This window comes from Diceros bicornis, chromosome 19 (assembly GCF_020826845.1).
Source record: "Diceros bicornis minor isolate mBicDic1 chromosome 19, mDicBic1.mat.cur, whole genome shotgun sequence".
In the NCBI taxonomy this organism is placed as follows: Eukaryota; Metazoa; Chordata; class Mammalia; order Perissodactyla; family Rhinocerotidae; genus Diceros; species Diceros bicornis.
This window is the reverse complement of record NC_080758.1, coordinates 1630793-1646282: the sequence shown is the minus strand read 5'-3', so window position 1 is coordinate 1646282 and position 15490 is coordinate 1630793. Positions and strand designations below refer to the sequence as shown.

Sequence of the window (15490 nt, the reverse complement as noted above, 5' to 3'; positions counted from 1 at the left end):
CACGGTCCAGCAGACCGGCCCCGGCACACATCTCTGAAAGGACAGACGGCCAGGCCTGAATGAACGTCGAACTCACTGCCAACTTGACAGGCAGGCCCAGGCCGGGAAATCCCACAGGTGACGGGGTCGAGGGAAGCAGAATCAAGGTTTTTATTTTATGTTTTTTCTTATGGCATCATCTATCTTTAAAAAAAGGCAAGAGAGCATCGTGTGTAAACTGGGCTGAACCTCGAGGTACAACTTCAGGCTGAACGGACACATCCCGGGAGCTGATGCCAGAGGTGACCATTTCTAAACACAAAGAAAAGTTTTAGACGGGGTGGCGCAATGGTGGCCGCTCACAGCTGTTTCAGCGTGCTCACGATATTTAAAAGACTTCTGAACCAAATGAGAGTTAGCAGGGGGTGGGGGGAAGCTTTCAATTGGAAGACTTCATGTTGGAAAAGAATTTTTTTCCAGGATTCTGGCTCCCTGGAAAAATCTGAAGGTCTTGTTAGTGAAAAGCAGCAACTGGAGAGAAGTGACACTGTGGCCCTTCTGCAGGGCAGGCCCCACTCCCCTCCACCCCCTATTGCCTCCCTGACATCAATGCTAGTAGCCATTCAGCTCCCTGGGAAGGCTGCCTCTAGCCACGATGACCAACTGATTTATCATCCAACTCTGTGAGTGGAAGACTTCTGTAAGAGAAAGAAGGTGTTATTAATAATCTTGCTGGGACAACAGACCAAACTGGGGTGGTCCTAGATAAGCCAAGACATGTGGTCACCCCACCACCAGCCTCTGGTGGGTCAGAACGGGGCCAGATGCTTTATTCTGCCCATGAGAAATGGTCACAATACACAGATTCACTCAGAACAAGGCCCTTTACTGCCCCCTCTGGGAAAACCATTCAAATAAATACACAAGCCCATGGTGACTGTGATGTGAACGGCTTCCCCTTGGGGTGGTGTGCTGGCACAGTGCATGACCGGCACATCTGTCCCTGGCAGTCCTGTGCTCAGAGAAGGGAAAGTTCTCTGAGCCATGGTTCTACTCGTCAAATGTGGGAAATGAAGGACAGACTCTGAGGCCTCAGGAGGTCCCACCTCTGGCTGCTCCCCTCATTCTGTTGCTTGCCCAGCCTCAGTCATTTCACTTGTGATCCAGGTTTTACAAAAGGAGGTTGGGGTTTTTCCCAACTGCTGCTCTTGTAAACATGACGACGGCCCGTGCTGACAGCAGAATTCACGTTGGTGGTGGGTGCTCCGGGTCAGCCTTGGCTGGAGTGGCTAGTGTGGCTCAGAGCCTCGGACAGCATTTGGGGGTTCCCTTGCTGTCTGAGCCGGGGGCCCGAGTACTTCTCCCATCAGCCTTCCTCCTGCTCTGCGGCCCGACTGCCCTCTGCACAGAAGGCCTCCCCGCCCGCGTGTAGGGGGATGCCCAGCGCCTCGAGGTCCTGCTGGCTCCAGCCTCTTCTGGCGGGTGGGCCTGGCGGTCTCTGCCATGCTGGAGCCAAGTAGGCAGCGAGGTGGGTCCGGTGGGTGCCTGGGGACCTAGGCCAAGGCCAGCGCACACCAGGCCTCCTGACGCAGGGCCCCGCCGAGGCCAGCCTGGGGGCCCAGGGCTGCGGAGGGGAAGGCAAAGTCCTCGGGCTCGAATTTGAACTCCAAGTGGCTGGGGGCCAGGGGGTCGTCCACCTGGCTGGGGGCCTGCAGGGAGGACAGGGGTGCATGAGGATGCAGGAGCGGCCGGCGGCCTTGCTCGGGGTCGGGAGCCTCCTGACCAGGTGGTTGGTCCTAGGGGCTTCCTCAGCCCCTGGAACTGGGTGGGGACCCCTCGTGAAGACTGAGGTGATGACACACGCACGGCGTCTGCCACAGGTCAACTCTCGGTACCAATGACCACTGTGTGCCCAGCCCTGAGCTCCCGGGAAAGGACAACCCCCCCAACCCCGTCTGCTTTACCTGGGAGGCGATGCTGGGCCCAGGGCACGAAGGGGACGCCAGGCTGGGCTCGGGTTTCAAAGTGGCTGCTGAGGTCTCGGGGTCGGGGACAGAGGACGGTGGGGAGGATGTGGTGTTCCCTGTGGACCCTGGGAAGGAAGGTGGGGTGTTTAAGAAGTGGCTGCACTGGGCACACAGCGAGTGGGGGGGGGCTGGGAGTGGCCTCCTCGACCCGACCTCCTGCCCCACTGTTGGGCGAGCTCATGCCACCTTGCCCCTGCCCAACCAGAGCCATCTGGGCATCGTCGGGGGGGATTTGTACTTCAGGAGGACAATGCTCGAACCAAACATGTAAATCTCTAATGGTGGAATGTGAGACACTCAGAGTGACTCCCCAGGGAGCATGCGTACCGCACAGGAGCGGGTGGGGGCCTGGGCTCCCTCCCGCCTCCCAGCGGGTCCCCGCCAGTGCACCTGCGGAGCCTTTGGTCTTGGCCACGTTCTTAGGCTTCCGTTTCCGAGTTTGGATGCTTTCTTTCTTCATTGCCAGGGGCCGCGGCACCTGGCAGGGGCGGCAGGGGTGGGTCCCTGTCTCTGCTTACCCCAGGGCCTCTTGCACTGCCACCTGCCCTGATCTGAGCCCTGCGGAGCAGTCACTCCTGGCGCTGACCAGGTCTTCACTGCCCTGCTTGGTGAGCTGCCCCCCACCCCCACCTTGGCGCTTTCCTCCAGGTGGGGCAAGGAGGAGCCGTCCCGCCCCAAACTCCCACTGAGCCACTGGGGCTGCGAGGGCTCTGGGGGTGCACAGAGGCAAGACCAGGGTGTCCAGCCTCTGCCCCAGGCTGAACGACCGTGGACGAGCCACAGCGATGCTGTGAGCCTCTGCGTGCCCATCTGCACAAGGGGCCTGAGAGTAAAGGTGCAGGCGCGGTGCCCGCTGGCAGGCAGGCCCCCCCCATCGCCACCCCGGCCTCATTCCTCCAGGGCCCCTGGTCTCGCAGGGCATGGAGGGCCCGTGACCTGACCCCGGCAGAAGGCAGCCCCGCCCCTGCCCTCGAACGCTCACCCCGTGCAGCTTCATGTAGAGGCCACAGGCGTTGCACACGGGCTCGCCGTCCGCGTTGCGCCGCCACAGTGTGGTGGTGGTCGTCTGGCAGTTGGTGCAGCAGAGGCCGGCCCGGCGGGTCGAGGACTGTGGGCGGGGGAGGCGTGTGAGCCCGGGGCTGGGTGCCGGGGCTCTGGGACTGCTCGGGCCAGCGCAGCAAGCGCCAGCCGAGTGGAGGGACGGCAGCTGGACTCTGGACTGTCCGGCGGCCCGGGCCCGGACCTGGTGGGGCTGGCGAGAAGGTGTCTGGGCGCTAAGGTCATGAGGGGCAGCCTTGGTTCCTCGGAGCTTGGGTTTGATGCCCATGAGCCCTGGCACAGGTCACCTCATCTCTCTGGGCCTCAGTTTCCCCATCAGGAAAATGGGGGTGACGACAGACTCACCACAGCTGTTGCGGGGTCAGGATTGCATGAAAAGCCCAGCACAGAAATATAACTGTTTTTCTTTTGTCATCTCTTTTTAGCTACCAACGCTGGGCCTTAACCCCACATTTCTATGGTGGGGCAGCACCCACAGGGGCCACAGGGGCCCCCTCTGGAGGTCGGACCAGGCCGAACATTCAGGGGCCTGCTGGTCCCTCTGGGCACTTGCCTCCCAAGACTTGGGACTCTGAGCATGTGCTCAGCTCAACAACTCTCCATGGCTCCCCACTGCCCACTGGACTGAGGGTACCCACATCTCCCCTTGCTGCTCACTGCACCTCAGGTCAGAGCAAGACTAGACCCATTTGGAACCTTCCAGAGGCCCCGACATTCCAGAGGCCTGCCTCCTCCCCATGCCTCCCAGCTGAGCTGACCCCAGGTTCATATCTGACTGGGGACCCCACACCTCCCTGCACTGGGGGGCCTGGCGGGGCCCAGACAGCGCTAACTCCAAGGATCCTGAGAGTGGGTCGTCTGAGGCTCAGGAATCAGGACAAGATTAGGGGACTGGAGGGGGGCTCTGCCAAGCTGTCCAGTTGAGGAGTTGCTGCTGAAGGCCTGATGGGGGCCCTCCCGCCAGCTCCGGAGCCCAGCGCCTCTCTCAGGCATGGGTTCTGTCCGACTCACATTTTGGTGTTTGGATGGGGTCCTGTCACCTGCAGTCTGGGAGCCCCAGACGCTGTGCCCGGTCCAGGCCCCCAAGTCACCTTGGACCCAAAGCCCTTCCCTGCATCCCCGCAGCACAGCCTCCCCAGCCCCTGCCCCCAGACCTCGTCCTCGGTGTGTTGCTTCTTCCTCACACCCAGCCCTGCCCCCAGACACTGCTGAACCTGTCCAGGCCTTTCCTCTGTGTGCACAGTCCCCGCCTGGTCCAGGGCCCGGCCCCCTCGAAGGGACCACAGTGATGCAGGGTCGCTAATGCGTCCTCTCCGCGGCAGCCAGGGTCAGACCAGGTCACACCTGCTGTGGTGTTCTAGTGCCACCCTGGGTCACGGGGGCAGAAGCCCATGAACACCCCACGCTCAAAGTCGTCCCAAGGACGTGTGTCTTTTTGTTGGTCTTCTCCAGCCCAGGACTGAGCCAGAGAGCAATCAAAATCGAGATGGCCAGATGGAGCTGCAAAAGGGGACTGTCCTGCCTTAGAAGTGAGCGGATGGGACCAGCCTCAGTTTCCCCATCTGTCAGCAGTCTCTAGGATCCTTTCTGCTGCAGTGACGGAGTGTGGCCTACCTTGCAGACCATCTCCTGCCCACCCGCTTCCCCCAGGCTGTGGTCAGCCGGTCAGGCGCACAGGCCTGCCCCTGTGAATGGCCTGGGAGGGAGGGTGGGGCCTGTCTGAAGCCCTCTGTAGCAGCCCTTCCCAAGAAAACTCAAGACGTGGAGACGCCACCTCTCGCCAAACCCCCGCCACCGCTGCAGGCACTGTCAGAGGCTGCAGAGAATTCCGCCCTGTGTAATCTAAGGCTCGGCCCTCGTTTCCAGGCAGGACTCTGCCCAGACTCTGGGACTAAAGGACCAAAGACAAGGGAGGGACAAGGCCTAGAGGCTCCAGAGGGAAGCAGGGCCGGAGCACTGGCCTGGCTGGGGAGACCCGTCCTTGGGCTGATGGCCACCAGGTAGTGTTGGGCCTGATGGCCAGCCTCTCAGGGATCTCCAGCGGTCTCCCTGGGGGCACCTGGTCCTGGGACTTGTGCACTGGCTGAAGTGGAGAAAGCTGGCACCCAGCTGAGGCCCCAGCAGAACCCGGAAGGGAAGTGGCACAGCCCCAGGGCAGACGGTGGGGCATGCTCTGAGGAGAAGCACTGGACCGGGAGTCAACCAGGGCCCCCAGCCCGAGTCTCTCCCCGCCCGGGAAGCCAGCGGCCACATCCTGACCTTGTCCAGAAAGCATCTGCTTTCACTGGACACGATTCGAGTTTCCCCCCTCCCTCCCTTCTGTCCGCCTCTCAGTGCCAGGAGCTATGCACGTAGCGGTGCCCTCTGCCCTCCCCGAGCCCACGGTCCAGCGTGAGGCAGGGTCTCCTCCCAGCCCTGCTGCCTGCCCTAGCCCAGGGTCCCCTGTGTCCCCCAGTCCATCCACCTTCCTAAAGTGGGAGGAGACCTTGGGACCCTCCCCAGGGCTGCCATATTTAGGAAAAAACCAGGATGTCCAGCTAGATGTGAATTTCGGATAAGCAACAAATCCTGTGTGTAAGTATGCCCCATGAGACATTTGGGACATACTTATACTAAGATGCTATTTGTTGTAGATGTGAGATTTACCTTTAACCGTGCATCTTGTATCTCAATTGGTGACCCTAACCCACTCTCCACCACATCCCCATCTCCTGCTGTGCCTTCAGACTAAGAGACCCCTCCGCCTCCCCAGCCTCCCGGGTCCAGCTGGGACATCCAGACACTTTTACCAACCTTTGTTCCCTTAGAGTTCACATCCTCATCCCACGTTCCAGGAAAACCTCAGCATCATTGAAATGCAGGACTCACAACATGAGAATGTGGGTTCCTCAGGCCTCCAGGCCACTTCCTACTGAAACCCCTCCTACCGAAACACTCCCACGAGGCATAAAGATACCCATGCAAAGACGTGCACATCAGCGTTGTTTTCAACAGCATGCCCACGGGGGCGCACACGTGGGCACGCCGGCAGACACGCACACCCCCAAACGTCTCCACATTGGCCTGTGCGTCGCAGAAGAAACAGAGCTATGCGCACCGACAGCGGAGCCACCTCCAAGCCACGGCTGCGGGAGAAACAGCGGCAGTGGCACAGGCGCAGAATACGTGTATGTAGGAAACAGCCCCAGAAGCATGAGCGCCCACCACCCCAAACCCTGGGAGTGCAAGGGAAAAATCTGGAAGCCACGATAGAATCTTTTTACAGTGAGCATAAATTAAAACTAAGAAATTGGAAATTAAATTAAGAAAATGGAAAAAAAAAAAAAAAAGAACGACCTTGAAAAAATTTTCGAAGTGCTTGCCCATTTATCTTTTTCTGTCCCCTCACCAGAATGCATTTCACAGACAGGAAAGTGGGGCTCAGAGTCACTGAGAGGCAGAGTGGCAGCTGTGGTTCTGGGGTGGACAGAACTGCCTCCCTCAGCTGAACACACTTCGGGGACATGTCCCCAGTGCTGCCCACACCCCCGTGGACGCCTGGAGCCTCCACCTGCGGTTCCACACTGCCCAGAGAAGCAGCCAGGCCTGGCCGCTCTCAGGGCCCTCACCACCACGCCTCTCCTGCTGTATTTTGTTTTTCTTTTTTGGTCTGTTCTTTTCAAAAGCAGTTAAACTTCAAAGGCTGCTCGGGCAGCAGAGCCACCCTGAACTCCAGGCCCTGAGCTCCAGGCTCTGTGAGCATCTGTGCACTCTGCTTCGGCGGCCCGGGTTCACGTGTTTGGATCCCGGTCACGGACTTACACCACTCGTCAGCCATGCTGTGGCAGCAACCTACATACAAAACCGAGGAAGATTGGCACAGATGTTAGCTCAAGGCTAATCTTCCTCAAGCAAACAAAAAGAGGAAGATTGGCAACAGACAATAGCTCCGGGTGAATCTTTCTCAGCAACAAAAAAAAAAAAAAAAAAAAAAGCATCTGAGACATCCAGAGAAATCCGGGCAGCAGTGGGCAGCAGGGAGCCTGGGAGCCTGGGGCAGCCAGCGTGGCAGGGTGAGAGGAAGGGAGAGGGGAGAGGAGAGGGACAAGGGACAAGGTGAGCACACCCCAGACACGGGGAGAGTGAGCACTGTAGGTCGGGAGAGAGCGAAAATGGCTCTGATTTCAAAGGGGTCCTCCAGAAGCTCTCGGAAGTGGAGACGTGGTGGACAATTAACCTGATGAAGACGAGTGTCCCTTGCTGCTCAGGGCAAACTGTGACAGGAGGAAAGTCTGTGAGGTGGGGCCGTGCCGGAAGGAACACCCAGGGTCTATGAGTGCTCAAAACCTCAGTCAAGGTCCCATCTGCTTGGCGAAGGACGCTGGGCCCCACAGGGCACTGGCCACTTCCCGGAGCTGGCGCCAGAGCCGGCCTCGGGCCAACGGGCCTTCGGGCCGCTGACCTTGGCCACTGGGCTCTGATTTTGGGGGGCAGGCCACGTGGGGCTTGAAGAGCGCCTGGCCGTAAGAGCTGGCGGATGAGCTGGCACACAGAGGTCACCTAACCACCGTGACTGCCCACCCGCTTGGCTACAGTGCTGGAAGCTTCAGATCAAAGGTGCAACTCCCCGGCCTGTGACTTAGGATGCACGTGGATGCAAAGGGCCAAAGGGGGCGGCACGGGCACTTGTTGCTGTCACATCTCTGCCTTCTTGGTGACAAGCTTCTAAGACGTTTGTAACTATTTAAAAGAAGGTTAGGACCAGTTCCTCCTGGGGAGGCCTCCTGGGCCATCAGTTCCAGCCACACACGAGAGAGAGTGAGGCACTGGAGAGGGGGCCAGTGTGGGGCAACTGGCCCAGTCCCACTATGGCTGAGAGCCACGTGGGCTGGGCTCTGGCCTCAGGACTCAGAATCTTGGGGCTTCCACAGCGAGCCTGGCTCTGCCAGGATGGGCCAAAGGGCAAGCAGTGGCGGTGGCCTCCTTAAGTGCCAGGCAGGAACTCTGCAGCAAGCCAAAGGAAACTCCTCGGACCCTGCTCAAGGAGACAGGGAGCAGAGGGCCCTGTGCACAGCCCCCGAGCCCAGTCCCACTTGGCAAACACTTCCTGGGTGCGCTCTACACTTGGGTCTGCATGGGCCTGGACACAGGGTGACCAGGCTGTCTGCCCTCAGGCGCCTCGTGAGATGAGCAGGCACACAGAGATCCCTCACCCTAGTAGGCCTCCCCAAAGCTAACTACCCGGTGTCCCCCAGACCAGGAAACGGAGGCCTCACCATGCCAAGGGCTCCATCCTCAGCCCATCCACAGAGCTGGCCGAGGCCTGTCTAAGCGTTCTGTATGAGGTAATTTAATCTTTACCACACGGCACGGGGACAGTTCTGGAATTCATCTCGCAGAGGCTTGGGCCAGAAGACCCAGGACAGGGGCAGAGAGCTCAGTGTGAGTGGGGAGCACATGGGAGTCTGAGGCAGACAGTTCTGGTCTGAATGTGGGGTCTGCCACTTGTATGCTGTGAGCTCAGGAAGTTGCTCAGCGTCTCTGAGCCCCAGGTGGTCATCTGGTTGTTGTGAAGGTAACATGGTGGTCCCTGCCTGCCCACCCCCCAAGACAGGAATTTTCTGCTGGGAGGTGAGCCTTTTGAGGGGCAGGGACAGAGGCACAGAGGTCCCGCACCTCCTTCTCCTGTTTACCAGCGTGTCCTTGGCACCCAGTCAGGGCCTCGCAGACGGGAGAGTGGACAGAGCCAGAGGAGGGGCGGCCTGTGCTTGGGGTCGGGGGCTCTGGACTGTAGTCCCCAGGACCCTTTCCTCTTAGCCTCAGTCTCCCATCAGTGAGGGCACCCCAGATACTGGGCCGGGGAAGCACACCTCTGGTGGGGGGAGTGATCACAGGGCAGGGAGGAGACTGAGGGGGGCCATGTGGACCGTGAGGGCCCCCTCCTTCGAGAGGCACAGTGTGAGTGCAGGGAGCTTGGGGGACCTGCAGAGCCCCAAACTCCAGGCCACATCAGAGGAAGAATCAGGGGCTGCCCTCGAACTGCGGGTCCGGGTCAGTCCCGCTTCTGCCTGCCTGGTCTCGGGCCTCAGAGGGCAGGGCCCAGGCGCTGCCACAGCCGGCTTTGGGTTTCTAGTGGAGACCTGCAGCTGGCTGCCCCACCGCCCATGACAGCAACCGCGGCAGGCTGGCGGGGCCACCCCACAGCCTCAGCCAGGGACCAGCCCCGCCCAGGGCCTGACGCATCGGAATCGGCCGGAACCGGCCCACTGGCCCTGACAGGGCTCAGCAGCCCCAGAAACATACCCCTGCCCAGACCTTGGCCCCGGGAGCCACTGCAGCCTCATTAACTTGAGACAGCTTGCAAACAACAAAATAAGAATACCTCTTATTCGCAAAATTACTTGAACATCAAAGTTTGGCTGTGAAACCGTATAGAACAAAGTAACTTTAACCTTTTATGCAGCTTCTGGGGGCTCTGCCCCGGCGGGGGTGAGGGGGTGGGAGTCCAGCTCCCAGGCCCCACTCCCTACCCAGCCACAGCCAGGAGGAGCCAAAAGTGAAAACCAGTTTTGCCGGTGAACGGCCACAGACCTGGTGTCACCCCCATCCCTGCAGTATGGGGTAGAAGTGTAGAAAGTGCTCCCCAAGGGGTAGTGAGTCCAGAGCCCCTCCCGTGCAGGATTTCCACGGCCTCCACAAAGCATCCCCCCAGCAGCCGCCTTCCCCTCCAGCCCCAGCCCCAGGGCCAGGTCACCTTGCGACCTACCACCCAGCCAGGTGGAAGCCCCTGTCACCCTCAGAGCTGCAGGGCTGAGCCCCAGTGGGCAGTCGGGGTCCACATCCCTGTCCTGCCCAGCCGGGTCCCGGGGCAGAGCTCGCTGGGCAGCCGATCCCTTCCCGGGAGACCCCGCAGACCCGGCGCTTGGCGCCCGCTCAGCCCCAAGCGCGGGGATCCCGGAGCAGCGAGGCGGGCACTGTCACCCTGGCCTGGGCCTCCCAGCTCCCCGGAGCGCTCCCTGCTGCGGGCGGCTGCGGGCCGGGGGTGGACCCCGCGTGCGTCCGGGCGCTGCGCCTGTCCCTCGCGTCCCGAGCCTCCCCGCAGAGCTGCCAGCCTGGCCCGCCCAGGACCCGCGCTGCCCGCGCGGTCGGGGAACGGCCGCCGCACTCACCAGGCGCTTCTGCGGCCGCACGAGCGGCCGGTTGACGCCGTTCATCTTGTGGTAGAGGCCGCATGCGTTGCACAGGTAGTGGCCGGTGCCGTCGCGGCGCCACAGTGGCGTGGACAGGGCCCCGCAGTTGACGCACTCGCGACCCTCGCCCGGGAGCTCCTCCAGGAAGTCGGACACTGCGGGGACAGGCAGCTCGTGGGCGGAGGCTCCGTCCTCCGGCGCCCGCGGGCGTCCGCAGCACTCTTTCCTTTTTTTGTGTGTGCCTTAAATGTATTTTATTTTAAAATTTATTTTATCTAATTTTATTTTTACTTTTAAATTTACATAAAGTTCGTGCCAGACTTAAAACACTTTTTTATAAGCTGTGGGGGCTGGTTAATAGACCTGAAGGGGACAACAGGGAACCACCCCCCTCTGAACCGGGTCCAGCACTGGCGCCCGTAACTTTGATCCCGGGAGGCAGGAGCGTCCACACTGACGGAGGGAGGGGCCGAAGGGCCTTCACCTCTGCGAAGTGGGACGGTCCGGAGGGGCGGCGGTGGCGACGCTGAAACAGATCCTACAGGGACTATGGGGCCTTGACCGCCAGTTTTGCTGTGGTGTAAGCTCCGTCCTCCCTCTGAAGGCAGCGCAGCTCGGCCTCCATCGCGCACTCGGGTCGCGCGCACGGGGTGCGGCGGGCGAGGTTCCCTGGTCCCCTCCAGGCTGGGCCAGGCGCCGGCGACGCGCGGGCGGCCCGGGCGCCGGGTGGGGGCGGGGCAGGGATCAATCATCACCCGGCCGGGGGTGGGCGCCAGGCGCGGGGCTGCCCCGCGTCACCGGGGCCAAGGGGACCCCGCTTCCTGCGCCGAGGAGCCGGCGAGGGCCAAAAGGCCGCTCCGCAGAGGCGGCGACGTCTCCACCCGCCGGGAGGGATGGCCCAAGGGGGGTCCCTGCGGGCAGCAAACAGAGGCGTGGCCCTCGGTGTTCGGCCGGCCGCCGGGATGAGAAAGTCCGACTACTCAGAAACCGGGCGGAGCGATTCTGCGCTTTACAGGCCTGGAATCCGATTATCCAAACTCATACCCCGGGGAGCGATTGAAACCAGGTCTCAAATTAGAATATGTAAACATTCTAGAACAGAGATAAATGTGGCGGCTTACTTAAATAAACCGGTAGTTTGAACTTTATAAAAATCATTTCCAAAACTTTTCATAAAAACGTTTAAGAGGTAGGCTCTAAATTGGCAAGATCCAGAATGTTGGGTTCAGAGGAATGAAGGGTAGAAATACATATACTTTCTCACTAACGTGTAAAAGAAGAACTCAGGCCCCAGTGTTTTTCATCTGGGGTGGGTGAGATTGTGGCGGACGCTGTATCCCGCCCAGCCGAACGTGTCCCCAGAGTTCTGGGTCTGCCCCATGCTGAGGCTGACCTGACCAGGAAAACACTGACGTGGTGGTGGTGGGGGGTGCATTTCGCAGGGTGCGGGTTTGCACCTGGCTACCGCCAGCACCCAGGACCCAAATCAGTGGAGCCGCCTCCCAGGCCCGCACTCACCGAAGGTGGCTCTGCGGCCCGGAAGGCCAGCCGGGCGGCCCTGGAGGCCGTGCAGGACGCTGCTGTCGAAGGGTCCGGAGGTCCAGGACGGGGCCACCTCGGTGCTCACGTAGGCCGGGTACGCGGTGGGGTATGAGGCACCCATGGGCCGCCCGAGCGGGGCCGAGTACTGCTCTCGAGCCAGCATTGTGCCCTGATAGGCGCCGCCGTCCCGGCTCCCGGCGCCGCCACCGCCGCCAGACCCCGGGGGGCTGTGCGCGAAAGGGAAGGCGGTGGCCCCGGGAGGCTGAGCCGCCGGCGGGTGCGGGCTGCCGGAGCCGAAAGATGACGAGTCTGCCGCGGCCGCCTGCGCCCAGTTGGGGTGAGCATTGAGCGCCGGGGGCTGCGGGCCCGGCTCACACGCCGGCAGGTAGGGCAGCATGGAGGGGACGCGCGCCGGCGGCAGGAACACCGGGGAGCCGGCGCCCGGCGCGTGCAGAAAGGCGCCCGAGTCGGCGTAGGCGGCCTGGCCAGGGCTCGGGGCCAGCGCCAGGCTCTGGTACATCTTCCCGGGCTCGGCCTTGACCTGCGGGGAAGAGGGACTGGCGTCGAAGTCACCGCGGCAGTGCGCCCCTGCCAGCGTCCGCGCTCGTGTCCGGCAGGTGCTGCCTCTCAGTCTGCGCTGCCCACTCCCCAGCCGGGTCGTTCTTGGGGCGAGTCCTGGAACCCGCGCGGGCAGAACGGCGGGGGGCGGGGGGCGGCCCCGAGCCGCCCGTGGGGCATCCCTGGCGCAGCCGCAACACGGGGAGCTCGCCTCCTCCACTGCCCGGGCTTCAGAGGTTCCCGGGGAGGTTCTTCGGGGTCGGCAGGGGCTGAGAAGGAGCGGCCTAGCACGTCCGCAGGGCGCAGGGCTTGGGCGCTGGGGCGCGCCGCGCTGGGAGAAGGCGCCAGGCCGGGGAGGGGCGCGAGGCGACAGGCCCAACTGGGGCACTCACCGGCTCGTCGTGAGGGCCGGAGGGCGCAGCGGTCGCGGTGGGCCGGCGACAGGCGGGCTGGAGACTGGGAGCCAGGGGCCGCGCAGTTCCGCAGGGAATCCCGGTCGCTCCGCAGCCCCTCTGCGCCGCCCCGCCCCGGCCCGCCCCCGCCGCGCCGCCCCTTCCCTCCCGGCGCTCTCCCTTTCCTCCCCGCGGGGTCAGCGCTGGGGCTGCGGCCGCGGCGCCACGTGACCCGAGCAGGCCCGGCTCGCGGGGCTCGGCGGGAAAGGCGACGGGGACGCACGGCTTGGGGCACCGGGCGCTGAGTACCGGCCAACGCAGGCGACGCGAGCCGGCCGGTGCTAGGTGGGGCCCCGGGGTAGACTTCTCTAAATTCGTTCGGGGGATTCGAGGATTCCTACCCCTACTTCTTCGCCAGCCCTGGGCTCCCGCCAAGGCTGGCCTAGTGTCTGGTTCCGTGTCTGAGGATGAGTCCGAGACTCTGGCCCCGCCGCGCTCGCGGACACGCGGTGGTGAGGTCCCCTCATTGCGTCCCTGGACTCGGGGCCCAGCGCAGGGTTCCGGCTTCCATGGGGATCGCTTGGCTCGGTGTCCCTGGACTCGAACCGGGTGTGCGACGGCCACTGCAGGAGCGAAGTCCAACAGGAGTCCCATAGTTTCCTCGATTTCTGACCGAGTGAGGCAACCTCGGCGCGCGTTCCCGGCTGGGGGGCGCGGCAGATCGGCAGGCGCCATCTGGCTGCACTCCCCTTCCCCGAGGCCCCAGCCCGGCTCCTCGCCACCACCCAGGGGGGACTTTCACCTGGCCCTGGGGGACTCGAGGAGAGCCTCTTCCAGGCACCAGAAATGCAGCACAGGAGGGGGGCCACCCGAGTCATAGAGGCATCCCCTGGCACTCCCTGGGTGGACCCGATGAAGGCAGCGCTGGGACAGAGCGGGCCTCCGGCTGGCTCAGCTTCGCTGACTGATGAGGGCGGTTCGCCCACGCCTCCTCGCTAGGCCCGGAGCTCCCAGAGGGGACAGCTCACAGCAGGCGCAGAGCCACACTGGCTGGGCGGGAGCTGGGCTCACCAGGCGGCCCTTAGGGCCAGGAATGTTTTTCGTTTGCAGAAACGAGCCCTCCGCTCGTGTAGGTCAGCCCAGGGTGCAGAGGGCACTTACAGAGGCCAGGGGCGCCTCCATGGTGCACGGCCCGTGCGCTTTTAGCCTGCGGTGGGGTGGCCCCGCGCTCACTCCTCCCCATGAGCTCTCCTCCTCACCTGCTGCAGACAGGGATTCCAGGTGCACATTGAGGCTCCCAGGGCGGATCTGGTCTGGCTGCCCAGGGCGGAATGTCCTGGAAGATGGCAGCAGGGTCCCCCTCACGCCTGGGCCAGGGACTCCACTGAAGGTTCCAGGCGGGCTGCGGACTCTGCACAAGCCTTGGCGCAGAGCAGAAGGCTGGGGCTGGGACTGGGGCGCATGTGCCATTGGGAGGGGGAGAAGGCCGCCTTCAGGACCTGCTTTACCCTCCGCTCCCAGCCCCTCCCCCACACTCGCTCACCCCCCTCACCCCACCCTCTCCTGCCCTCTGGGCCCCGGGTCCACGCTGCCAGAGGGGAGTCCGGTGGTTTGGCTGTCCCCCGACGCGGCTACCCTGGGGATCCGAACCGGGGTCCGTCCTCGCCCCCCTGCCCCCCCCCAGACTTCGCCCGTGGATCTCGGTCTTTCTTTCGCACTGGGCCCCACGAGAGTGGGGAGGGGACCCCGTGTCGATCCGGGTCCTGGCAACACCGTGCCGGGGGCCACGTGCGGGGCGAGGGCGCGTCTCCTCGGCGAGGTCTGCCTGCAGACCCGCGGCTGCGCCAAGGACAGGAGAGCGAAGCTGATTGAACCTGCGCTCCGCCCTGCGACCCCAGAACCTAGAAAGTTTCAATGAGCCCGGAAGATGCCCAGCTAGCACGGGACGAAGAGAGTGAAAAAGGGGAGACTCAATTTGCTGGGAGCTGAGACCCCCTCCTCCCAAAAAAAGATCCAGAGAAAAGGAAAGATCCACCGCAAACCCGGGATCCTGCTGGGGCGGTGGGAGGGAGTTGTATTTTTACTTGTAATAAAATCCAGTCCAGTCCTTGAACAGCAAACACCAACATGCGGGGGGGGGGGGGGGGGGGGGGCTGGGAGGGGGTTGTGCGTTCCCTATGATGTTTCTGTTTAATTCTCACACCAATCTTATGAGGTAGATGATATTATTATCATTCCTATTACAAATGGAGAAACAAGGCACAGAGAGGTTAGCTAGCCTGCCCGAGGTCACACAGCTAGTAATTAAACAAGGTAATTAAAACAACGAAGAATGCAAAATATGCATAAGGAGGCAATCTCTGGTCACTTTTTCTGTATTAACAAATCTCTAAAGCGGATGTGATTATTTTTATAATTAAAAAGCTAAGACTATTTCCAGAGGAGAACGTGTGTAGGTGGGGTGGGGGTGGCAGAAGCTGCCTCTGAATCCCTGGTCTCTGGGACGGAAGATTTACCCTTTGAAGTCTCCTCCCAAGCTGAACCCTCACAGGGCCGGCCCTGGGCATCCAGGCCGTGCCGCCCCTCAGTGCCCCCCCATCCAGGTAGACGTGAGGTCACTGCCCTGGAGCAGTAGCAGCATCAGGCTGCACACCCTGCTGGCCCCTGCCAGCCTCGGGGCAGTGACAGGGCGGGAGGGGTTCCGGGGGTTTGTGATGGCATCTGCGCCCTCCTCGCAGTGCTTGAACCAAAAAGAGAGGTGTCT

General features: G+C 62.2%; 1 protein-coding gene across 4 annotated transcripts; it reads right to left on the bottom strand.

The window, feature by feature from the left end:
• Positions 1-844: 844 nt before the first annotated feature.
• Positions 845-14097, bottom strand: GATA5 (GATA binding protein 5). Of its 4 annotated transcripts, XM_058562339.1 has the most exons (8): positions 13986-14097; positions 13128-13349; positions 11753-12317; positions 10214-10389; positions 2989-3114; positions 2397-2484; positions 1944-2071; positions 845-1688 (listed from the first exon to the last, which is right to left on the bottom strand). In XM_058562339.1, the coding sequence occupies exons 1-8, from the start codon at positions 14013-14015 to the stop codon at positions 1533-1535; spliced, it is 1491 nt and encodes a 496-aa protein (XP_058418322.1). In that variant the 5' UTR covers positions 14016-14097; the 3' UTR covers positions 845-1532. The 4 variants fall into 4 exon arrangements, with proteins under 4 accessions (XP_058418322.1, XP_058418321.1, XP_058418324.1 ...); XM_058562338.1 differs by lacking the exon at positions 13986-14097 and having other exon boundaries at positions 13128-13617; XM_058562341.1 differs by lacking the exons at positions 13128-13349; positions 13986-14097 and adding an exon at positions 12727-12802.
• Positions 14098-15490: the final 1393 nt, after the last annotated feature.